The sequence below is a fragment of the Bos indicus x Bos taurus genome, chromosome 2 (genome assembly GCF_003369695.1).
Source record: "Bos indicus x Bos taurus breed Angus x Brahman F1 hybrid chromosome 2, Bos_hybrid_MaternalHap_v2.0, whole genome shotgun sequence".
In the NCBI taxonomy this organism is placed as follows: Eukaryota; Metazoa; Chordata; class Mammalia; order Artiodactyla; family Bovidae; genus Bos; species Bos indicus x Bos taurus.
The window spans coordinates 43,341,296-43,365,999 of NC_040077.1; the positions used below are offsets into that span (position 1 = coordinate 43,341,296).

The 24,704-nt window shown below is 39.2% G+C and overlaps 2 protein-coding genes, 1 non-coding gene and 1 pseudogene across 18 annotated transcripts in view; 2 read left to right on the plus strand and 2 right to left on the minus strand.

The window, feature by feature from the left end:
* ARL6IP6 (ADP ribosylation factor like GTPase 6 interacting protein 6) overlaps positions 1 to 14,975 on the minus strand; it is a 41,907-nt gene extending 26,932 nt beyond the window's left edge. The window contains exons 1-3 of the mRNA XM_027560654.1: positions 13,880 to 14,975; positions 12,386 to 12,439; positions 502 to 634 (exon numbers count right to left, since the gene is read on the minus strand). Coding sequence (XP_027416455.1) covers positions 502 to 634; positions 12,386 to 12,439; positions 13,880 to 14,279 — 587 coding nt within the window. The 5' untranslated portion in view covers positions 14,280 to 14,975. The remainder of the gene's footprint in view (positions 1 to 501; positions 635 to 12,385; positions 12,440 to 13,879) is intronic.
* Positions 3,956 to 12,400, minus strand: LOC113904011 (annotated as a pseudogene). Its single transcript, XR_003514371.1, has 2 exons — positions 12,386 to 12,400; positions 3,956 to 7,340 (listed from the first exon to the last, which is right to left on the minus strand). The product of XR_003514371.1 is annotated as a regulator of nonsense transcripts 3A pseudogene (transcript).
* LOC113882029 lies at positions 8,109 to 8,212 on the plus strand. The gene has a single exon (XR_003508260.1). It is a non-coding gene; the product is annotated as a U6 spliceosomal RNA (small nuclear RNA).
* A 37-nt stretch (positions 14,976 to 15,012) lies between the features above and the next one.
* PRPF40A (pre-mRNA processing factor 40 homolog A) overlaps positions 15,013 to 24,704 on the plus strand; it is a 61,320-nt gene continuing 51,628 nt past the window's right edge. For 5 of the 15 annotated variants that reach the window (XM_027560589.1, XM_027560612.1, XM_027560616.1 and 2 more), the window contains exons 1-4: positions 15,514 to 15,633; positions 16,748 to 16,879; positions 18,223 to 18,302; positions 18,923 to 19,031. In XM_027560589.1, coding sequence (XP_027416390.1) covers positions 15,517 to 15,633; positions 16,748 to 16,879; positions 18,223 to 18,302; positions 18,923 to 19,031 — 438 coding nt within the window. In that variant the 5' untranslated portion in view covers positions 15,514 to 15,516. Of the gene's footprint in view, positions 15,634 to 16,747; positions 16,880 to 18,222; positions 18,303 to 18,922; positions 19,032 to 24,704 lie in introns of those variants that run through there. The other 10 variants (XM_027560638.1, XM_027560635.1, XM_027560642.1 and 7 more) reach the window with 4 other exon arrangements.

Sequence of the window (24,704 nt, forward strand, 5' to 3'; positions counted from 1 at the left end):
TTTAAAATTTTTAAAAACACCTCTGCATTATCTAAGTATAGAGTTTAAAATCGGAGAAGGCGATAGCATCCCACTCCAGTACTCTTGCCTGGAAAATCCCATGGACAGAGGACCTGGTGGGCTGCAGTCCATGGGATCGCAGAGTCGGACACGACTGAGCGACTTCACTTTCACTTTCCACTTTCATGCATTGGAGAAGGAAATGGCAACCCATTCCAGTATTCTTGCCTCGAGAATCCCAGGGACAGGGGAGCCTGGTGGGCTGCTGTCTATGGGGTCGCACACTACAGAGTCGGACACGATTGAAGCGACTTAGCAGCAGCAGCAGCAGCAGAGTTTAAAATATTCTTCTCCACTTATCTAAAGACCGAGTCAAGTTGTACTTTATGAAGATTGGGACCTCAACATATTATTTCAAAAATAAGCAGCCTCTTGCTTCTATTTTAGTATGTTCAACAGAGCTGGAATGGGTTGGAAAAAAAAAGAAACAGGAATACTTACTTGAACCTGGCAGGTGAAAGAGGAGTAGGAGGAAACATTCCTGGTTCAAAAGAATCAAAGTAAGTCACTGTCCAAGAAAAGCTGCAGCAGGAGAATCCAGCAGTTAGGGATATTATAAGTAGACTCCAGAATCCTTAATGGGCAAACAGGAGAAAACTTGAATTATTAACACCAAAGCAATTAAATTAACTCAGATCATGTTCAGAAGATCATACATATTTCTAATCTTTTAAATTATATTTAAGTGATAAAAGAGATATGAGCCTTGAAGAAAATCTTTTGTGGAAGTGTAAAATATTAAAGCACAACTAGGAAGTCATATCAATGAATATTTTAATTCAATTATAATTTACTATGTGGAAAAGAATACAAATTCAACCTAAAGCTTTTATCTTCAGTTTTATACAACTGAAACTGTGGGGAAAATGTCAAAACACTTCACTGTTAAAATGTCCTGACATTTTTTATTTAACTCTGTGATCACAGCTTGCTACTTTTTATTACTTAGTACTAAGTGATCCTTGAGAAACCTATATGCAGGTCAGGAAGCAACAGTTAGAACTGGACATGGAACAACAAACTGGTTCCAAATAGGAAAAGGAGTACGTCAAGGCTGTATACTGCCACCCTGCTTATTTAATGTATATGCAGAGTACATCATGAGAAACGCTGGGCTGGAAGAAGCACAAGCTGGAATCAAGGTTGCCGGGAGAAATCTCAATAACTTCAGATACGCAGATGACACCACCCTTATGGCAGAAAGTGAAGGAGGAAGAGTGAAAAAGTTGGCTTAAAGCTTAACATTCAGAAAACTAAGATCATGGCATCTGGTCCCATCACTTCATGGGAAATAGATGGGGAAACAGTGTCAGACTTTATTTTGGGGGGCTCCAAAATCACTGCAGATGGTGACTGCAGCCATGAAATTTAAAGACGCTTACTCCTTGGAAGGAAAGTTATGACCAACCTAGATAGCATATTGAAAAGCAGAGACATTACTTTGCCAACAATGGTCCATCTAGTCAAGGCTATGGTTTTTCCTGTGGTCATGTATGGATGGGAGATTTGGACTGTGAAGAAAGCTGAGTGCCAAAGAATTGATGCTTTTGAACTGTGGTGTTGGGAGAAGACTCTTGAGAGTCCCTTGGGCTGCAAGGAAATCCAACCAGTCCATCCTATAGGAGATCAGTCCTGGGTGTTCATTGGAAGGACTGATGCTGAAGCTGAAACTCCAATACTTTGTGCACTTCATGCAAAGAGTTGACTCATTGGAAAAGACTCTGATGCTGGGAGGGATTGGGGGCAGGAGAAGGGGACGACAGAGGATGAGATGGCTGGATGGTATCACCGACTCGATGGACATGAGTTTGAGTGAACTCTGGGAGTTGGTGATGGACAGGGAGGCCTGGCATGCTGCGATTCACGAGGTCACAGAGTTGGGAGACGACTGAGCGACTGAACTGAACTGATCCCTTTCTTTCCATACCATGAACTTTTGACATATGAATTAATTTTATTAGAGTGTCTACTCTTTATAACTTTCCTACCAACATTACAAACCTAATCTGATTCCTTAACTTTGCTCGGTACATGAAGAAATGTTACTTTCCAATTTATAAATGGGCTGGGATCCTAGATTTTCATTTACACTGTAACTGCAATTTACAAGAGATACCAAGTCAAGAAGAACAGTACTACAACGAGCTGTAAGAGGAAAGAGTTAAGATATGGAACAATGTGGGAAATAAATAGAGTGACTAAGAGAGAGAAGAAATTAATTTGAAGGATTGAAGACACACATTCAAATTGCCTCCTTCGTACAGTTTACAAAGCCACCATTACCAATGAGTGTATCCCAGGTCTCAGGAATACACAGAAGAAAGGCTGAGAAGACTACAACAGAGGCTGACTTATGAATTACCAAATTCCCTGGCTGCACAAAATGCACAACCAAATATAGCTTTATTTTAACAATAAGTAGCAAAGAAATATGTGTACTGGACTGTCTGTAAACTAAAACTCAGTATCAGACTGAGTTACTGAAACTCAGAGCAATGAAGTAATAAACAAATCTGTGGCAAAGTATTTTTGAAAGATGAACCTAATTTTTTTATCCTGATAGTCCCCCTTCCCTTACCCCGTTTTCAAAAGATAACGAACCTTCTGTTAACTGCCCCAGAAGGATGTGGCAAAGAAAGGAGAAACAGCCCTATGCCTCTTTGGTTTTTATGTTGCAAAATTAAGGGAACTAGTAGGACAGATGTAAGAAGGAGGAGGGTAAAGACAAAATATCCTGGATATCAAGGGTACAGAAAAAAATGTGTAGAACAGGGAGACAGTGAGGGCTTTATCTACAGATGAGAAAGAGTCCTGGTTTTGAGAAGTGGTGTGTGTGTGGCTGCATTTGTGTGTATGGAGAGGTGGTAGTGTTGCTGAGGCTTCCTGGTGGAGCCATCAAGAAGCCACACACACCAAAGAAGAATTGGAGCTATATACAGAATCTTGGCAGACAGGGCCAGAGCCAAGTTTGCAGATGCCTCTGCCTTAAGTGGGGCATAGAAATAGCACACGGTCATGTGGCTTGGAAGGTGCTACATCTGAAAGGCCATCCTGAACAGAATGTAAAATGTTTCAGCAGTAACTCATTTGAACAAATGTCTTGAGGACTAGATCGTATTCCCAACCCAATATCCTGGCACAGTCAAACCCTAGAACCGTACCCCGTGGGACTGAGCAGAGAGAACCTGAGTAAAGACTGAGGGCAACCTTCCTGCCAACTCAGAGACTGTATGGGGACTGTGGTGGAATGATGGGAAACTCTAAATATCTAAAAAAGTGAGAAAAACACAAAATAACTAACAATAACAAAATGTGAGGCTCCCTAAAGCCCATCAGGCTTTTTTACTCAGGTGGTTTAACAGAACACTTACAGGATTTAATACAAAAATATTCTTGAGTCTTTAGAATAACTACTATTCTATGATCTAAGTGCCTGCCTCATTTTGGGCATTTTAGTTATTTTACATTCACTTTGAACTGATCAACAGTTACATCCCTGATAAAAGTCACATCACAACGATAGGGCTAAAACAATACATTGCAATACTGTAGTACATTGCAACACTGTGGTCTATAAGTGTGTGTATGCTTCTGAAATTACTCAATTCATGTATGGACAAGCAGAAAAGCCACAAAAGTTGGCAGTTCATAACTATATTTTTTAACAAAAATCTTGAAGCTAAAAATTTGATAACTTATGTTTTATAAACCCATTTTACCAAGTTAACATGATTTTTAAAAGGTGCATGAAAATTAAGTCAGTCTTCCTTCTCCAATTTACCAACTCTGTTTCTAAAAGCAATCAGTTTATTGTTCATCTTTTATTAAAAATTATAGGTAATGTAGATAGCTATGTACAAGAATGAGCCAGTTATATACAAACGTATGCCATGTATGTATTTTCTCAGTTTATTTTCCACAAATGGGATTCTCACTAGAAAAACTGTCCTGAATTTTTTCACACAACATTTTCGGAGACCTTCCATATCCAGTACACACAGCCACAATTCCACTGCATATTTTTATTATTGCACTTTTCACTATTAAAAACAAAGCCACAAGTAACATTCTTATACAGTTATACAAAGATATCTGTAACAAATTTCTGAACAACTGCTATGTCAAAGGATACAGGTCTTTAAATACACACATCCTTGTTTCTTCTCTATAGTTAATTTTCATCAGTTGATATGATGGAAAATCTCTTTCATCCACTGTAACCCCCTGGACTCAATGGTTTCACCTAAAGCAAATATGAGAGTAGGTGGGAAATTCCTATTCTAATCCCTTTACTGGAGTTTTATATTGATTTATCTAATTGAGGAGATCGTTTTTCAAATATATGATTTTTATTTCAAAGTGTAGTTATTTTCCTTTCTAGGAAATGATGGCAGCTCTATGTTTCTCTAAAAAAGCTTCCAGCGAAGAAAGATTATTATATGTTGTAAACATTTCAATATTATTTAGCAATTTCAGGTTTATAGAGATGAGATGACTTTCAGAAGTTTTATGAAATCAGAGATGTAAGCAGAAACAAACAGAAAAACAAACAAAAATCTTCCATGTTCCCATACTGGGAAAGGTATCTTATTAAAAAATGTTAAGCTATCAGTTACATTCTTCTAAGATGTATTCCTGTCATAAACAAACAATAGGATGAGATGTGACCACATATTGATAAATTCCAAGTCCTGTTTTAGAGCTTTTGACGTTTGAAATGTTTTAGTAAACTAAAATACTATGAAATATAATGCAGTAATAAAAAAAAGAATGAGGTAGAACTATGTTTACTGATACATAATGAGCTCCAAGATATTTTAACGAAGCTGCAGCATATGCATGATTACAATTATTTTTTCTACAGCTGTTATAAAACCACATATCTTGTTATTATACTTTTATACACATATAAACAAATAGAAAAAGACCTGAAAATACATAAATAGATTAATGGTAACCTTTGTTTTAATGAAATTTTTTTTTTCATAGCAACTAAAATTTTTATTTAATGGTACAAAGCACAGTGCCAAAAACATTAACATTTAAAATTTCACCAAAAGAAAAAATACTATAGAATACACAGTTGCAAAAAGCTACATTAAGTTATTTTACAACTGCCTTAGGCTGCAAAAAGAAAAAACCCAATGCCATACCTAAGTTATCCCTCTCTCAAAATAATGCCATTTATGTTATAAACCATGAGCACCCCATCAAAAGACTGGAACTGTTTTTGTTAATTCTGTGGCCATATTGTTAAAAGGGCAACAATTTGGGGCTTTATACAGAGTTAGAGTTCCTATCAGAGGTACAACAGCACCACAGCCTTAGTGAATCCTTATGAAAGGAGGTACATGAATGACTGAATTACAGGAGTTACAAGGAATGAGAGCTGCTCACTTCCCACAGAAAACCAACAAAGGCACAAGATACAGACCATTTGCTTACGAATGTGTAAAACTCAAAGTCCACGTTATTCCTACAACATGTTGAAAGGGCTTCAGAATTCACACAATACTAGTTTTCTTTTGGTTCTGGTTAAATTATATATACCAGTTTATAACAGAAATGGTAAAATCTGTAACTGTTCAAAGTTTTAAAAGATTACTTAAGAATGGTTTCTTGTATTTCTATGCCACCTTTATAGTTCTGCTTTCTCATTTCTTCATTAGTAAATTCAGTGTGCAGGTTTTATCCCAGGCTAATTTAATTCATAACTTCCGGAAGGAACGCCCTCTCGAATCCACAGAGCGTTGAGGTGGGGAGCCCCCACCCACGTCACCAACATGCTTGTCGCCCCACACCGCCTCTTCGCTCTTCTCAGCTAAAGCCACCGTTGAGTCTTCCGCCTCACCCCTCCTCCCGTCGCGGCCCTCCTCAGGGTGTCTTCCATCACAGTCACAGGCTCGGATGCGAGCTCTGGGCTGGTACAGCTGCAAGCCTGGCCGGTCCTTGTTTCCCGTGCGCTCCTTTCTGGGTGCCGGCTAGTCTTCACTCTTCTCCTTTCCCAGCCTCTCTGCTGCTTCCACAGGGCAGCCCCTATCCTGGCTCCCTCTTCTCCCTCCGTCTGCGGCCGACCCCTTCCCCCGTGCCAGCTCTTCTCCATTTCTTCCCGAACATTTTTCCAGCTCATGGTGGGCTCTGTGTTTCCTGCTGTCATCCAAGTGGCATTGCTGTGCTTCAAGTTCTTTTTCTCGGGATCTTCTCTCCTTATCCCTTTGCTCTTTATCACTGTCATATTGTGACCTCTCCCGGAGCTCCTCCAGCGAGCCCTCTGGGGGCTTGGGCTTCAGGACCACCGCACTGGGACAGGGCTCCCACTTCCCGTCTCCAGGGTCAGTCTCCTCCGCTCTTTCTTTTGGTTTCTCAGTGCTCGGCTCCTCTCCCTTTTCTGGTTTTTTGAGAAGCTTCATCCTTACTTCCTTCTCCGCCGTTTTCTTCTGTTTTTCTGCTGCTTTCCTCCTGCACTTCTCCTCCTCCCGCCGCCTCGGCTTCGCCTCTGCTTCTCTTCTTCCCGTAGGCGCTTCTTTTCCAGCTCCCTCCTCCTCCGCTCCTCTCATTTTTCTTCTCGAATTCGCTGCTTCTCTAATTTTCTGTTCTTAATATATTCCAAGAGAGGTGTGGTTCTTCTAGCAATAAGTTCTCGTGTCTTTGCCTCTATGTCTCCCAGAAGAGTTTCAGGACTGACACTAGTTTTCTCCTCCTCCACACAGTAAGTTTCTAAAAATTTCTTATACTCTGGGTAATCTTCAATGCTTCCGGTTTTGGCATCTTTTTTCTTTAGCTTCTTTTTGGCTATCTTCTGGAATGGAGCAAATTCTACCACTGCAGGATATTCTAGCCCTTTATTATCAATGAAGATATATCCATCAAAACGATCTCTAAAAAGAAGGATGTCATCTGGATTTCTAAAGTTAATGTATGCTCTTGAGTAGAGATGAGGATAAAGACTGACATCAGCAGTAAAGAACTCGAAGTAATCGTGTGCAGGCAGCGGGTGCAGCTGCTGTTCCAGCTGCTCCTTGGTGAGGCTGGACGGAAGCCGCCGGATGACCACTTTGCTCAAGACCGTCCTCTTTTCCTCGCGAGGTTTGCCTGCGCCGCTCCCACAGCTGGAAGAGGAGGCCAGCGGCGCTTCGGCCTCCCGCCGCGGAGACTCCCGGCGGAGCTGGCTTTCTGCGGATGATGGTTTCTCCCTCCCGCTCGGACCCCGTGTAGCAACGGCCACACCGGGGCCCCCGGCTCCATCCTCCGAGCGCATCTGTACCCCACGCGGTGGTGCCCTGAAATTTTTTTCATGAGACTGTAACTCATATAACTAAGTTATGAAATTAAAAATCAAAATTAACAGGTAGTTTTATAAGCTGTAAACACTATAACCAGCTGGCTACTAATAAAAGCTTTGATGGACTCATGCATAAAACTAATCAACAATTTTAATGATAAGCAAATGTGTGCAGGGCTTCCTTCGTGGCTGAGACGGTAAAGCGTCTGTAATGCGGGAGACCCAGGTTCAATTCTTGTGTCGGGAAGATCCCCTGGAGAAGGCAATTGCAATCCACTCCAGCACTCTTGCCTGGAAAATCCCATGGACGAAGAAGCCTGATAGGCTACAGTCCATGGGGTCACAAAGAGTCCGACACGACTGAGCGACTTCACTTTCACTTTTCAAATGTGTGCAACTTTATCAAAAAGCTGAACAGCCGTGGGTCTTCAATTTTCAAGTACAGGAGCAGAGGAAAGGGATTTTTCCTCCCCTACCAGTACCATCTGACCTGAACACACAGTTGGAATACAGCAGCTGCACTGACAAGTCTCCACTCAACTATTCTGTCAATCTGCCCCTCAGCTTGTAGGAATTCCACTCCCTTTCCTATTAAAAGGTTAAGGAGTGGAAGGGAATATTCTGCCTAAAACTGATGAAACCTGAGTTAAGTAACATTTGTAGTTTTCCAAGCATGTTAAATCATCATATTCACAAGGGAAAATTAAAAAAAACTTTTTTATTATAAACAATCTCAAATATACACAAAAGCAGAAGAATATAGTGAGTGCTCACTTTGGCAGCACATATACTAAAACTGGAACAATCCAGAGATTAGCATGGCCCCTGTGCAAGGATGACATGCAAATTTATTAAGTGTTCCACGTTTTTTGGAAGCAACCTAGATGTCCATTGACAGATGAATGCATAAAGAAGCTATGGTACATGTATACAGTGGAATATTACTTAGCCAACTTAGCTCCATAATCTGTAAAACATCTTCATTTTTAGATTTTTAAACAATTTGAATGCTCAATCCAATGATTTCCCCCCATTCCTTTCCAATCACCTGCCATTAGCATTTGTCCCTTTACAAACAGTATCAAATAAATTAGTAGGCATAGACTCATAAAAGATGAAAAAGAACGTTACATATTTTAGCAAAAGGGGACGGTTTGTGTTTTTACCTTCGTCCTCTCTGTTAAATGACACCTGGTTGAGAATACAATAGTTTTCTCGAAAACAACCAGATGGTAAATATCCTCAGCTTCGCTTGCCATCAGGTCTCTTTTCCAACTACTCAACTCTGACGTTTTAGCATGAAAGCAGCCATAATCAATATATAAAACAATGGGGCACAGGTATGCTACAATGAAATTCAATTTACAAAAACAGGTAGCAGATCAGGTTTGGCCTGAGGGCCACAGTTCGCTGACCTCTGCTCTGGAATATTTTATCAAAATTATTTTATTCTTTTTAGCATAGTTGAGAATAACTGATGAGTAATATTAAATGATTCCTAATATAATACAAAACAAAGTGTTTCCAGATACAGGAAAATAAGATCATTAAAATCTTATAATGTATCTTAGGTATATAAAAGGGGCCAATGCACCAATAAGGTAATTTCAAGATCAAATAAGCTTTATTCTATCAAAAAAAAAAATCTCAATTTTCTCTTTATTCTGTGGAAGGTCCTGTAAGTAAGAATAAACGACATGAAATAATTCTTACAAAAAGAACTGCTCAAGAAAATTTAAAAATGAAGACTGGGTCCAACAGACCCTGAGAGGATACTGAGAGTGCAGCCTATTAAGTGACTTTAACTTTGATCCAGGAGACTAAGGATAGGGTCTGAAATTTCATAAATTCAGAGTAAGAAAATCTTCAGAGTTTTTTTTGTTTGTTTGTTTGCTGTTGCTATAACTGAGGAATAAAAACTACTAGACTAGTGATTCTTGTTAACTAGCAGCATGAGCATCACTTAGAAACCTATGAGGAATGTAAATTTCTGGGCTCTACCTTATACTTACTGAACAGAAACTCTAGACTAGGTGAAGCCCAGCAAAATGCTTCAACAAGTTTTTCTGACTTCATTAGCCTAAGAAACATCCTTTCCATCAGCTGGGCCAGGTAGTACCACACTAACAATAATAAACCAATTTCTTGAGAAACAGAGCTCCTAATGTCTGGTTCTCATTACTTTTACGTGTTAAGAGGAGACCTGTAATGATTTAATGACTAATAATTCAGCTGCACACTGATAATTCCGGATAATGACCTGTATTGTTTTTGCCTTGCTACCATGCCTAGGCTATCTGATGGCATAAAAATTCTAATATACACTGTCTTGAGTTTTGATTTAGAAGGAGTATTTTATATTTATGGATACAGGATAGTTGGGACTATCAGGTGAAATAACACGTTTTTGGCGTACTGTAAAAGTTCAGTACTGTTGTTAATTGTTGAACATGGTTTTCACACTTTCTTAAACTTATACTTGTGCTTTTTTAACCAAAGTTTTTCTCATTAGGAGTTACAGTCATTCATTACAAACAACAGAAATTAAAAAAAAAAAACTATAATTTCAAAATTCAGATAAACTAACAGTTTGGTTGTATCCTTCCAGTGTTTTAGGGCTTTTTGTTTTTCTCTTTTTTGCCTTGGTTCTTTTACTGTTATCAGCAATATACAAAATTTTACAGACTCTGCTGCAGAAAAGGATAACATATTTGTAAATTTTTAAATGAAATATTAGAGTTACCCTACCCAGCTACAGAAAGTACTGTATTATTTCCTTAACAGACTGTGGGCTCAAATTATAAGGTTCATATTATACACCCACTAAAAAGCTAAAGTTTATGGTTTCAATCAGCTTTCACTGTGAGGAAGAAACTGAGTCCTTTGCTACCAACTTGCACTTTTCTAACAGAATGGGTCATTTCCCAACACATCCTTTCCCTTGGAAATTTTTACCATATTTCTAATGTTCTGTCATTCAATTATGATCGTACAAAGTCTCACTTATCACTCTGCAGAAGAAAAGAAATCAATTATCAATTCTTTAAATGAGCAGGCTTCATCTTTGTCAGTCATCTCTTCTCTGGAAAATGTGTAGAAGCCTGGAAACATCTCAAGCATAAAACGAGCAGTTAATGGGCAGCTAAAAAATAAATAGCCCTTGACACTGCAAGATGCTAGGAAAATCCGCTCCTAGCCATAAAAGGGACTTAAAGGTAACTACTAACTAATAGATGTCATAGGAACCAAAGACCAAATTTAAAACCTTTTTAGACACTGAAGGAACTCCACAAAAATCTGATTACAATTTCTGTATAGTACTATTTACAGTGTTTGTAAAAGTACTGGCACTACATTTGATAACAACAGTCTCAGATTAAGGAGTGTCTGCTAAGGGCAATTCCTTCTATTAATGCACTTATTTCAGGTTTGCCTCAAATAGAAGATCATTTATCATTCTTTCTGATACTTTCCTAGTTATAAAACTAGGGGAAAAAATGCAAAAATTGGAAATAGGACTAACTGCGAAACGTGATAAAATTTGGGAAAATGCTGACAGAAAAGCAAATGTGGAAAATGAAACAGTTCAATGTTATATATGATTAGTGCAATCAATTTGGCCAAAAAATAACTTCAAGGAGGAATGGCTGGAATGTGATTTTCAACTAAATGACCTCAAGTTTTATTTTATTAATTTATCTGACAAATAGGCTTACAGGACAATTATAAAAGGAAAGCCCTACGAACTCTGCAGTGTAATTCCAATGCCACCCAGGGAAGATTTGGGGAGATGAGTTCCAAGGCCAGCCGTTAATCACATCTCCTCGGTGGGACTACCTCACTAGTTAAGATGAACACTGTAATAGCCTAATCCTGTTAGCCATTAGGATCAATCAACTCCCAACACTGATACAATGCTCATCATGAACCTTTTTAAAAAAACTATAAATAGGGCTCCCCATGAACATTTCTTTCACAGAAACAAGCATGAGCATAGCAGTGTCTCAGCTCCTTTGGAAACTAAGTTTCTTAACAGGCATTTAGGCTTATATATTGTTCCTTTTCAGTCAAGAGTTGACAGATCAATAAATGCTATGAAAAGCCTTATGATCACTGTTGATTTTAGAGATCAACAGTGTAACACACAGAGGCACACTAACAAAATGAGTAACTGAAAAGGACTTGTTTTCTCATGCCAGAAGTTAAGACAAGCACAGACAAGTTTTCATGGGACAGCCAGCAAACTAATCTGTTCATAATTTGAAGATAAAAGCTTCCCTTTCTGCAAAATCAGGTGGATTCTGTTGTCCTAATCATGAGGACATTAGCCTTGAAGAGGTCATTTAAATAGGTTAGCTAAGATTGGGGGAGGGAATAACAAGTGGGATAGGCTCTCAATCATTTCCCATACCCTCATCCCCAATTCAGAGTGATCAGCCAAATATATTATAGCAAACAGGAGTAAAATATGCCAGACAGGTAAAATTCTGAACTCTTCACAATTATTTTGGCAGAGAAAAATAAAGATTAAATAACAACTGAATCTTTTACTACAAATCTGTAAACTAGCATTCTACTGACATTCTATAGAACTCAGGTCTTTTTCCTGGTCATAACTAGCTTGTGTTAAGTATACCCAATGCTTTTCATATTTTTTAAAAAACCAAGTTGCTTATAAGGAGATTTGAACTTAAACTTCTGCAGCCTGCTTAAGATGTTATCTTTGTTAAGTCTGTGGGGAAATGTTTGTTTGTTTACTTCCTGGGAAGAAGTGTAGAAAAGCTTTTCCAAAAGGTAACTAAAAAATGTCAAGTATTCTCTGGGTCTGTTACATACAGTTGTGTTCAAAACATATTCCTAGTGTGTCTGGCATACAAACAAACATATATATAAAAAGATAATATACCACATACATATACAAATGAAGAACAGTGAAACATCACCACACAGGGGATATATTAAGTATTTTATCCAAACCTGTATATCATTAAAACATAAAAAACAAAAGTAAGCTCAAAAATCAAGTGACAGTAAGGTTCATACCTAACAGTCCAGTGTTTACATCATCTTCATTCTTCAAATTTTCAGCATGTAACTCTGTAAATACAAAAAGAGATTTTATAACTTGAACAGAAGCGCAAAGGCTAGAAAGACCTGGAGTTCTGGAAACTGCTCTGGAGCCGGAAACAACTGGGTTCAAACCTGGATTCCATTTACTAGCTGAGTGACCTTCAGGAAGCAAATAAGATGTCTTTTTGATCAACTGCTATGTATGTAAAATGGGGATTTTTATTCCCAAGACATTTTATACAAGGCAAATTACTAGTTATTGAGTTCAATTCTGTATTCTCCAAAATAAGCACAGTTTAAGGTCTTCTGCAATGCACTTCTACTTACCAAGTTTTATGACTTTATGAACAAAGGCAATCTGAGTAAAACAGAAATAACTATCTACAAGACAAAACTGAACTGCTTTGAAAAAATGGGGGAGGGGAGTGGTAGAGGAATGAAACATTGGCACCCAAATATTTAACATTGACAATTTACACCCTGTACCATTGTATGAAGAGGTCAAACTCTCACATTAACATGCCAATCTGTCTTCTGTATGAAAATCAAGCATGGAAAGGTGTTAGATGCCATGAACAGCTCATGAGGGGCCTGAAGCAAAGAGGGAAAATAAAAACTATAATTAAATAGATTTAATTCTACTTAGTCTAGTAAAACTAATACTCGAGTTACGTGTTGGGTGCTTTTCATATAACAAACTTAGGTAGTTTTTTTTCCCAATAACTTAGCCAAAATCACAGTTAGAACTGAGGTTTCAACTCAGGTCTGATTCTTCACACGGTAAAATATCCAAACACATAATACATTTGTATGCGTTCTGGAAAACCGATCAAGGCATTATTTCTATTTCAACCTGGCCAGTATTTCAACTTCAGACACGAAATGTAAAACCATTAATCAGACAAAGAACAGACTATCTTGCTTTGCAACAGAATTTCACCAATACACTGGGTTGCAAACCTAGTAAAAAATCCAAGAGGGACTATTTTACCTAAATACACATTTTGGGCTGTGCAATGGAAATCCTTGTTCTTCAGGAATTCAATGTGTACAGAACAGGTGGATTGTACACCTCTAACCATTTGCAGATTTAAGTCTTTGAACTTGTATAGCTTTTTAAAATTACCCTTTTCACCGCCTTCCTTTAAGGATAGTTGTTTTGCATTCTGCTTGATTTTACCAATATTTTATCCCCAAGTGTTCACTGATTCCATTATTTCTTCAAGACTACCAACCTATCAAGACCCTTTCTAAAAATGGGCCTCCTGATCACCGACCAAAGTCTTCTACTTTTAAGACAAGACAAAGGGGAAGACCAAAGAAAGGTGCGGATGAGGCGTATGGATGAAACCAGCTACCAAGCTTGCAACTTCTATGGGGGAGAGGGCGATGAAGGCAAGGACCATATCCAGGCTCAACTGAAGTAAACTCTGGATAGACTTTCAAGGCCCGGGCTTCCTTCTGTACCTTTTACGATCAGGTAGGTGATGGCGAGCAGGCAGGCAAGAAGGATGGCGAACAGCAGAGAACAGAGAATTGAGAGGACTTGGACCGGCCAGCGCCGAGCCAGGGCTTTACCACCCGCATCCGCCGAGAAAATGCCATTGCGTTTATCGGGCAGAACCGGAGATCCGTCCCCATCTGGCTGGAGTACCGGGTCCTTTCTGAGTTTCGATGACGACCCGGCCGAGAACTCCGCCCGCAAATCACGGGCCACTTGGTCGCATCCCTCCTCCTCTTCGACTTCGCCCTCACCCCAGCTATCTCCCTGACTGAAAACGGAATACGCAGGTCGAGCGAACGGGACAGGGGTGCCGGGCCGGCGGCGCAGAGGGGCCGAACGTCTCCCGCTCTCCACAAACGACATGGCGGGAAAGACACTCAGGCCCTCGGAGGTCCAACGTCGCCCACCTACCCCGCCCCGCGGTCGCAGTAGCCAATGAGCAGCCAGGCCCACTGCGGCCTCCACCACTAGGCCCAGGCGCGCAGGGGTGCGTAAGGGTGCGTGCTGGTGCCGTGGGGCCGATGAGAGGCTGAGCGCCCCTGGACCAGAGCACTACCCGCAAGCAGTACGAGGGAAGGCGAGCCGAGGCCCAAGGGAGCCGAGTTTCCTCCCCGTGCAGCGTTTAGTCTCTCCGCCAAAAACCTCCGCCACCTTCACGTCACCTCTAAACTAGCGCGTGCCTTCGCAGTCCCAAAGCCGCACCTCCTCTACGCCCGGTCCTAGCGCCCGCCAACACACATTCCCGAACCTGTTTGCTTTCTCCTATCTTCTCTACACCAGCACTCTCCCCCGGCTTCCCTCAGTAACGGAAGCTCAGCGCCTGGCGCCTTCATCTCCCTTAGGCCCAATACCGCCTTCCCTTTCACATTGTTCTTCCCGTCCCTACCACAACTTCCCTCTACGCCGCGGGGCAGGTCTCCACCCCCGCCCCACCCTGGCGCGCGCCGGCCAGCTGGTGCGTAAGGAGCTCGAACCGGCTCCGGGCGACCCCTCCTCTAGCTTGCCCCGCCCCCTTCCTCCGCCTGTAGTCCCGCGTGCAAGCTACTGGCTCTGGTCACCGCTAACGCTAGAGGCTGCTTACCCCACCCCCATCCCATCCCACCTCTGGCGGCCTCAGGTTTGTGGGGCATAGGTGATTCGGAAGGGGGGCAGAGGTTGAAGGTGGCAGGCCTCCACTGGTCCACTCCCTACGGGGTGTGGCAGTCTAAGTTCGAGAAGCTGGGACACCGTTGTCTTCCCTTCCCCGGGGAAAGTTGGAGTCTTCCCTGCAGGGGAATCCGCGCAGAAACTTCTTCCGTCCCCCTCCCCCAACTCCATACTGTCGACGCTGAGTTAGGCTGAGGCTGGGGGCGAATCGCCGAAGAGCTGAGAGTCGGAAACGCAGTCTGATTGGACAGCAGGGAAGCCTGTCAGCCTACTGGCCCCGCTGATCCCGCCCCATAGCGCAGGGCAGCCTTTAACCTTTGGCCCCAGTGGGCGCCAGCCACTCAGATCGCTTCTTGTTGGTATGTGTAGCGGCAGTGGCCGCCGGCGGAGCAGTCTGAGCCCGACGATGAGGCCGGGGACGGGAGCCGAGCGTGGAGGCCTCATGGTGAGTGAAATGGAGAACCATCCTCCCTCGCGGGGTCTCGGGGACGGGGAGCGGAGATTGTCCGGCTCAAGCCTCTGCTCCAGCTCTTGGGTCTCTGCTGACGGCTTCCTGAGGAGACGGCCCTCGGTAAGGGAGCGGTGGGGCAGGGGGAAAGCGGCACAATGAAAAACGGAATCAGAGAGACAGGAAGCATTCTCCAAAAGGAGAAGAAGATCAGAGTGGACGAAGGAAGAGCTCGAGATGCTGGGATTTGTTCCGAGGGAGAGAAATGGAGAGCGGGGATGCACAAAGGAAAGGAAGTGGGACCCTGGAAGTTTTCAGTAGGTTCGGCCTAGGCAGATGCGCGGTGGAGGTGCTGGGCCCTGGGCGGGGTGAGCGTTTTGGAGAGGTAGGCTGGGTTAAGCAGGGAGGGGGAGGCGGAGACGGAGACTTTTTCCGTAGACTTTGTTAACAGAGTCTGCCAGAATCTTAACTAATAGTAGTGGTGTTCGCAGCGGGGGGATCGCTGGGAGAATTGTCAGCAGATAACTACCTGGTTTTACGACCTGGAACAATGGACACACGTAAAGAAAGGAGTTGTCTTATAAAAAGCGCATTAAGGTGCCTAAATTAGTTGTTTACGTTTAGTGTTCGTAAATAACAGAGCTTAGTCTTTGGGGGGGGGGTATTTTTTTGCATAAGTTATTTTAGCTGTGTTAGAGATTCTATTAGGAAATAATATATTTGTTAGGAGTGAAATGTCCCCGGGTACCGACGCTGTCTTTTATAAGACCAGCCCTCATCTCAGTTAATTGGGTAAATTTTCAGCGTTCTAAAGCTTAAAATCAGCTTAGAAATGAACTTGATAATGTGACGTTATAAAATAAACATAGTTGGCTATCTTATATCTGTGAAGTAGGACAAAGTTGTGGTTTTCACCGTAACAGTTAAGCTGGCCTTCACATGCATTTCCTCCCAGTTTAGCAAGCCAACTGGCAATTGATTAAATCAGCATGCTCTTAAAAAAAACTATGAATTAGGTGTCCGGTACTGATTTTAATTTTTCCATTTTCTGAAATTTAGTCAAGTTCAAGCTTATAAACACTGGTGTAATTCTTTTATTTAAGAGAAGAAAGTATAAGTAATTGAGTCGAACATTAGCCAAATATTATGTCATGCACAAAACTGATTTGTAGGAATCAAATTTTTGAGAAGCATTTATTGAAACTTGGCAAATTTTTAAATTGTCCCTCTTTTTCAGATGGGGCATCCTGGCATGCATTATGCCCCAATGGGAATGCATCCTATGGGTCAGAGAGCGAATATGCCTCCTGTACCTCATGGAATGATGCCACAAATGATGCCCCCAATGGGAGGACCACCAATGGGACAAGTAAGAATGTTTTGTTTTGTATTTATTTGTTTACTTTTGCCTGTGGTATTCTTATGTCAAAGAATTTAAAAATCTGGGTCAATACTTGCAGCTGTTTGTTTCATTTTATGTCAAAATAATGTTTTAAGTAAGTGAAATGTTGAATAATCACAACACTAACCAAATTTTGATTGTATTGAAAAGTCTTCTGTATAAGAGGTTTGTTTTCTGCAGTAACAAAGCTGAGTTGTTTGTATTTTATATTTTTAATTTAAAAGTAGCAATGTATAGCTAAGCTTTTGAGTTTAATGGCTTTACTCCCCCCAAGAATGTCAACTGAAGTAATTTGCTATGTCAATACAATTTATGTCGGTGGACGTTGTACATGCATAGACTCTGAAAACAGCAATTGTTTAGGCCTTTGACTTGGAATGAATTTTATTTCTGAAATAGCTTCCTGTCGTGTGTGGATGTGTGTGGTGGGGGTGGATGTGGGAAGATTGTACTCTGATTTGGTTCTTCATAGGATGGTGCCAAATAGGTAGATTATGTTCCACTTACACTAGTTTGTTTTTTTGTTTTCTTAAATGCTTATGGCTTCTGCACTCCTGGTTTTGAGCTAGCTATCCCTTCCATCTCCAGCATAAATTGTAAACAGACATTTTGTGGGAGTGATTTGGACCAAAAGGTTTTAATGCTGACTCAATGAATTCAGTAAACTGAATTCCTAGAAAAACAGTGAAGAAAGGTAACAGGTTTGGTTACCGTAAATAATTTTATGCCCCCTGTTAGGTTCTGTAATACACATATCCTTTGGTGGCTGGGTTCTTTCCATTTAGTATCTAGATAAATCATCAACTGTTTAGGCTAACAATATTTGGAAAGCCAGTCAATTAGGTATGAGCTTTCTGCCAGTTGGGGGCATCATTTGCTTTGATAATCATTTAAACCTTGATGGTTTGAGTTAAATTGGTGAAATTGCAGTGGAGAAAGGAGCTCATTCTGTGTCTTTTTATTTTTTTAACTCAAGAGTAGAAGGGCTTAATGTCAAGTGGTTTTATCCTCTTTTTTATTTGGAATATAGCCCTTAATTTTGTTATAAAAGGCACCAGGCCCAAAAGGATTCTACTTATAGGAGTTCTTTAAATAAAAGAACTATTTGTTACTTTTAAAACACAAGTTTTAAAACTCCCTAGGTGATGGAGAAACAACTCTGATTCCTCTTCTGTTTCATTCCATCTCTAAACAGCAAGGAGCTCTTCTTGTTTTCTTAGTAGAGCTGCTCTAACTAGATAATGAGCTTTAAAAAAATATTTACTCTTTAAATGCTCTGGTTCTTATTTAAAATTAGTTTCTTTCCACAGAAAGATAAAATAAAACAATTTGCTACTGCCAGATGCTTCTCTCTTTTCTGGGGCCTTCTGTTTCCATTGGGCCAATCAAGGTAAGTTTTGCAAGGGATTGACCTGCTTACCCTTGCTGTATTGGTGCTATTGCACTACCAAAACCAAGATACCAGCTAGTCATTTCAAGTAACATGCAGATATGATTTTATTTTTTAAGTATTCATGTATCTCATTGACATAAGCTGGTCACAGTTTGCTTTACGGCCCTTTCTCTTTACTTTATAGTGACCATCTTCCTAGTAAGGTTATTTGCTACTTGGTACACGTTCATTCAGATACTTTTACCTTGTGGTTTTTTCTACATTTTTCCTAGCCCAGGATATGCCCTTTAAGCTTACCCTGACTATTTAGCTGTGTAAAAGTCTGTCTCTGTTGGCTCCTTTTAAGATAATAATTGAATGACTTAAGAGTCCAGCTTTGAGGAAATCAAGAGAATCTCTTTTTTCCCCCCCTTAAATTAGATTATTCCCTTTTTTCCCTTTTAGTATCTAACAAATATGGAGCCCAAATCTTGGTAAAACAGATGCTTTTTTTAGGTGTTATAGCAGACTGAGAGGGTATGAATAATATAACCATGTATCCAGGAATCTAATTTAAAGCCCTATAAAAAGCTACATTAAAATAAATTGATAATTCTCAAACTTGATCTTTCTTTCAGCATCATGTCTTCTTTCTACCCAACCTCAGAAGTGTTAGTGCGCAGTAAGTGGTCAGAAGATAATGAGAAGCAGGGTGCCTATATAGTTGACTGCAGTGACACAAAGTTGGTAGGGTTCTGCCATCTAATTTTAAAAAGTTAATTCACAGATTCTTTAGACTTTGCAACTGAAGGTTATGGAACCTTCATGTATATTGTCTAGTTCACATTAAGATCTCATTCTGGGGCCAGCTGAAGACTATAATTGGTGGCAGTCTTACTTGCTAAATGATTGTGGTATTTGGAATGCTATTGAACGTGACATGAAATTTTAAAAACTTGTTTGTAAAATAATATGCAGACTGAACTTAACAGTCTACATTAGTCAGAGTTTGTATTTTTTGAAATTAGAGCAAATGATTTTGATTAAAGGAGTAGTTATGTTTTTATTTGTTTTAATTCAGAAGATAACCTAGAATGCCCTTTTTAGAATTCAGACTTAATCTGTTAGTAGTAATAAGCATTTGGAAATTATCAAATAGGGCTTAATAATACTCTTTGAAGTTTATCCTGTAAGTTAAACTTACCTTTCTCATTGTACAGTAGCTTCAGATGGGAAAGTTTTGCTTCTACTTCTGTAGAATTATAGGATCTTACAGTTGGAAGGGACCTTACAAGTTGTATAAATGTTATTTCCAGTAAGAGATTGTATTAAGATATGTATGAAGCTGTCTTCTTTCTCCATGTGTATTGTAAATAATGTTTTGCTTTAAAATATTTTCACATCTTAGTCTTCTGTTGTCTTTTCTACAACATAAACTGTCCTTATACAGGTGATTTTGTCTTCACTTAAGCCCAAGAGAGTCGTCTTCCCTATCTTTTTTCCCCTTTCTTTAATTCTTAATTTTTCTCTTCTTTTAATGAGAAGATGAGAGTAAAAGAATTAAGGTCCCTTTCAGCTCTAACAGCCTATGATTCAATTTTGATAAGGATAGATGATACATATAAAATTTTATGGGTTGATATATAAGAAATTCTTTTAGTAATGCCTCCCTAATTCTAGTTATTCCGTATTTTTTCTTTTTGCTTTTGTTCGTTAAATTGATAAATGAATAATTCCTCTTTAAGTTCGTTTTCTTGTTCTCGTATCGAATAAGGCAGGTTTTTATAGACCTTATTTCTATTCCTGTTGTTATCTGAGCTGCATCATGCCTTGGATATCATTATAACTTTTTAGCTAGTTTTCTTGCTTCAAGCTTGTCCCCTCAAAAACTTTTTAGATTTCAGTGAGTTATTTTCTTGCCCTAGAACTTTCATTGTTTTCCTGTGCCTATAGCTTAACATCTACTTTCCACAACTTAACTTTCAGTGATCTCCTGTTGTATAATTCAAAGCATGATTCTGAGCTGCATGCCTTTGCATTCCCTAATATGAATTTGGACTGGTCTTCTCATGGTATTTTGATTATATTATTTCACGACTAAGCTTGTGTTTTTCTTGCTCTCCTGCCCCCAGCTCATTACCACTGTGAACTTTACTTTATTTACCTAAATTCTCCCATTTCAAGTCCTGCCTTCTCCAAGAGGTCCTCAGCAATAAATTTGCCCAGCATACATCTCCCCTTCAGATTATCAAAATAAAATCCTATGTAATCTTCCCATAACTCTTACTATTTCACTTATTCTAACCTTGTTTTATTATGGTTTTACTTGCTTTGTCTTTTCAATGAGTAATAGATTGTAAGCTCTTAGAGGGCAGAGGCTGTGATCTGAACTTTTAAGAAGTCTATAGTGCTGAGCACAGTTCTTGGCACATCATGGGTGCTCAGTAAATTACTTGTTGAATGAATGAAACAAACACAGATACTCTTTCCTACAATGTAAGCCTGTAGATTAGTCAGTTACATGTAACTGTTTTCAGTAGTTACTTATGACTTTACATTGTTACCACTTATTTTTAGAGTCTGCCTTTACTGTTGATTTTTCATTTGACAAAAATGAAAGATCAATAAGATGCAATACATAAGTAATTTTTGTTTGGTGAATAAAATTAAAGAAGTTACTTCCATTTACTTTAAATTACAGGCAAGTGTATTTCTGTCTGTATGACTTCATTGGTGATCATCTCTTTAAGTTTTACCACATATTTTTCCATACCCTAGGGAGAAATGATTTGAAATATAGGCCTTCCAGAAAAATCCAGTATATTGGTATCTTAGATTGATCTGACTATGACTAACGTTATAAGTTGATTTGTTGTTGCTTTTAAGTTATTGTTATTTTGGGGTGTTCACAAAGTCCTTCCTGTGTAATTGGACATTAGCCAGTGACAAAGAGATTTTTTTTTTTAGGTTGTCTACTTACAGACTGTTGAATCTGGGTAACTTTCTTTATGCATTTATATTACCCAGGTGAGTACATTTTAAAAAATAGATTGACCCATACCTAACATGTTGGTATAACTTTAGGCCTATGAATACAGTGAGATTTTGATAGGTTTTAGTTCCATTGTTTTTACATAGCAACTTATTTAAGTCTGAATTCATTCAAAAACTTCAGCTAGAGTAGTATTTCTAAGGATTACTTGGAGAGATGTTAAGGAGACTATGTCATTTTGAAAGAATGAACTGTACCCCTTTGCCCCTCTGAGATTCACAGGGTGCAGTATTTTCTAAAGATGTCAAGTTTTGCTGAAGCCTTTTAAAACTTTTTACCTAGTGTGTTCAGTTTTATTTGGCCATCTTTCCCTCCCCCACTTCTGCAGTTTCCATTACTGCCCCCTTTGTCTGTTTATTTTGCTTTGTCTATCACATTGCATAGAATTAACATTGCCTGAAATTTAACATTTTGTGAGAAATGGTAGGTTGGGAACACTTACCCATTTAGTTTGCTTTTTAGGAGAAAAGGGCATATTAACACACATAAACGTATGTGTGTGTGTTAGTCCCTCAGTCGTTCCTGAATCTCTGCGACCCCATGGACTGACTGTAGCCTGCCAGGCTGCTCTGTCCTTGGAGTTCTCCAGGCAAGAATACTGGAGTGGATTACCATTCCCTTCTCCAGGGTATCTTCCCAACCCAGGGATTGAACCCAGGTCTCCTGGGTTGCAGGTGAAATCTTTACCCTCTAAGCTCCCAAGGAAGCCCAGGGCAACATTGAAATTAGTAAGTAGTAACACACATAAATGTAACAGCTTGTAAAATGCAACAAATGTATTCATTAATGGTGGGATCAAAAAGGAAAGTGAATAAAAGGACTTCCCTGGTGGTCCAGTATAGTTAGTGCGTGCTTTCACTGCAGGGGTAGGGGTACAGGTTCCACCCCTGGTGGAGGAACTGAGATCCTGCATACCATTACAAGGCACGATCCAAAATAAAGGAAAAAGGAAAGAACAGATTGCAACAGGCTAACTTGTTGGGTTTTAATTGGATTTATTAGAAATTTTGATGGCATTACTTCTGGTCATTATGAAGTAGTATATCAGTAGATAGTACAGATTTGGCACATATATATGTACACACAGCTATGTACTAGTATACTAGAGTTTTTGTAGAAATAATTGGCCTAAGTTGTAAAGGTTTATAAGTAGGAATCTGTGGATATACAATGTCTCATAAAGTTGTCGTTGGTCTTGCATTCTTATTTCCTGTATCCATACCTTCATGTTTCCATTGTCAGTTTAGCCAGTAGACACTAAGCCTCTTCTTGACTATGGATCAGGACAAAGACGAATGCTGTATGTGTACCCTGCACTCAGGGAACTTAAGGAATTACTCAGATGCCTGGCCAAACTGGGTTTTCTCATCTTTCAAATGCTGATTGGATTGTCATGATAGTTGTAGATATCTGGATATTTATTGAAGAAGACTTTTTTATTTGCTTTTTTCTCCCTAGTCAAGTAATCATGTTTCTTCTGCTTATTAAAAAAGGTTCGTTGTAGTTAGTGATCACTAAATACGTGATATTTTGCATGTCGGGCTTGAAAGAAAATCAGCTTCTTTTTTAATAATCCACTGCACAAGGACTAAACATGCCAGCAAGTGAGAACTGAGTTGAAATGTATGTAGTTTGCTTTATCTTAGGATTTTTTTTTTTTAAACAAAATTTTCATCTCAGTTATCTTAGATTTATTTTTAAAACAATTTTCATAATTCGCTCCTAAATCTGTTTGGGCTAAGACTTTCTAAATTTTAATTAACGAATGAGCATTAAGTTTATGTTTGAAAACATGGGCTTGGTATACTTTATTTGGTCCTCAGGTATCAAGAAAGTTGTTAATTCTCAGAAAGATGATTTTTTAGTAGTTTTAAGATTATTGCATATTTTTTATCATATTTTTGTTAAATAAAACGGACAGTTACTGTTTCTTTTGCAGATGTAAGGACTAATCATAAAGTTGTCTCCTACAAGTGTTTGGAGTCTCTGCTATATCTGTGTAATTAAGTTTCATGTAAACAAATATAAAGATTTAGCTAGATGCAATATTAAATCTAGTTGAAAGCATTTGGAGTAGTAGTAGTCTTATGTCCCTCTTTGCTTGTGTCCTAGAGGACTTGAATCCAGAAAGAGGCTTAGTTGACTTTCTAGAGTAAGTTTTATAGAATCTTTTAATTGTGTGTGACATGAAACACCACAATTTGTGTGTGTGTCCCCAGTATGTTTAGAGCTTTTTAAAAACTAAAAGTTCAAAAAAAAAAAAACAAAACTAAAAGTTCATTTTTATTCAGGCCCTTTTTAAGTTTTTGTGTCGTGTATATTTTCCGTACCTTCATATAAGAAGTTTGGGGTTTAACCAGAGACAGTGGACTAAATATTTTTAAATCCTTACTTGCCCTTTTTTCGTATAGTTTTGTAAGGTTTCAGTGAGTAGAACTGATACCTAATCTGTGTTAAAATCATAATTTTTATCACCATGTTTGTATATAACTGATTTATATGCCCTATTGAATTTGATCCAACCAGACCAAAAAGTGGATTGGCTAGATGAATGTCCAATTTTAGAGAGGAATAATAAGGATTAGAGAGCTGAGTGACTTGTCAAGTGACACTGAGGAGCCAGCACTAAATGTGATCCTTAATCTAGGATTGACTTCTTGTTACTTGTTTTGATTCCTACTGAAAGTGATGGTTTTACAGTATTACTAGATGTCTTTAAAGAACTGAAGGTCCTATCTAACAGATAGCTAGGGAATAAAGAAGGGGCAACATGAGGGATACTTTATGAGTTGGAGAGCAGTTGTAATAAAACAGCTTTCATTTATTGAGTGCTGCTTTAAGTGCCTGTGTGTATTCATGTATTATTCCCTTTAATTCCTACAACAATCCTATCAGACGAGTACTATTTTTCTTCATATTGTGGGTGAAGAAATCGAGGTTTAAGGAAAGTTGCCCAGGGCTACACAACTGGGGTAGGAATTCTGGCAGTCTGATTCCAGAGTATACTTAATAGCTGTACTAGGCTGCTTCCTTGTATTGCTGTTTGAGATTATGCCATTACATTACACCTTAGAATTCGAAGGAATAGTGTTTTACTTCAGTGATTCTAAAGTCTCCAGGTTAAAAGAATTTAGCAAACTAATAATGACTACTGGAAGTTGACTTATTAAATGGAAGATTTTACTCCATGTGGAAGCGGTTTTGCAATTATTGTCTATTTTTTTGTTTAAATGTTATATCAGAAAGTGACAGATGTCTGGAGTTTATGTATAACTGTAGATGAAGAGGAAGTAAATGATTGTCCCAGAATGCAGCCACTTATTTTGGGTTGTTAAGAATATGCTTTAAACAGGTATTTCTATTTACTT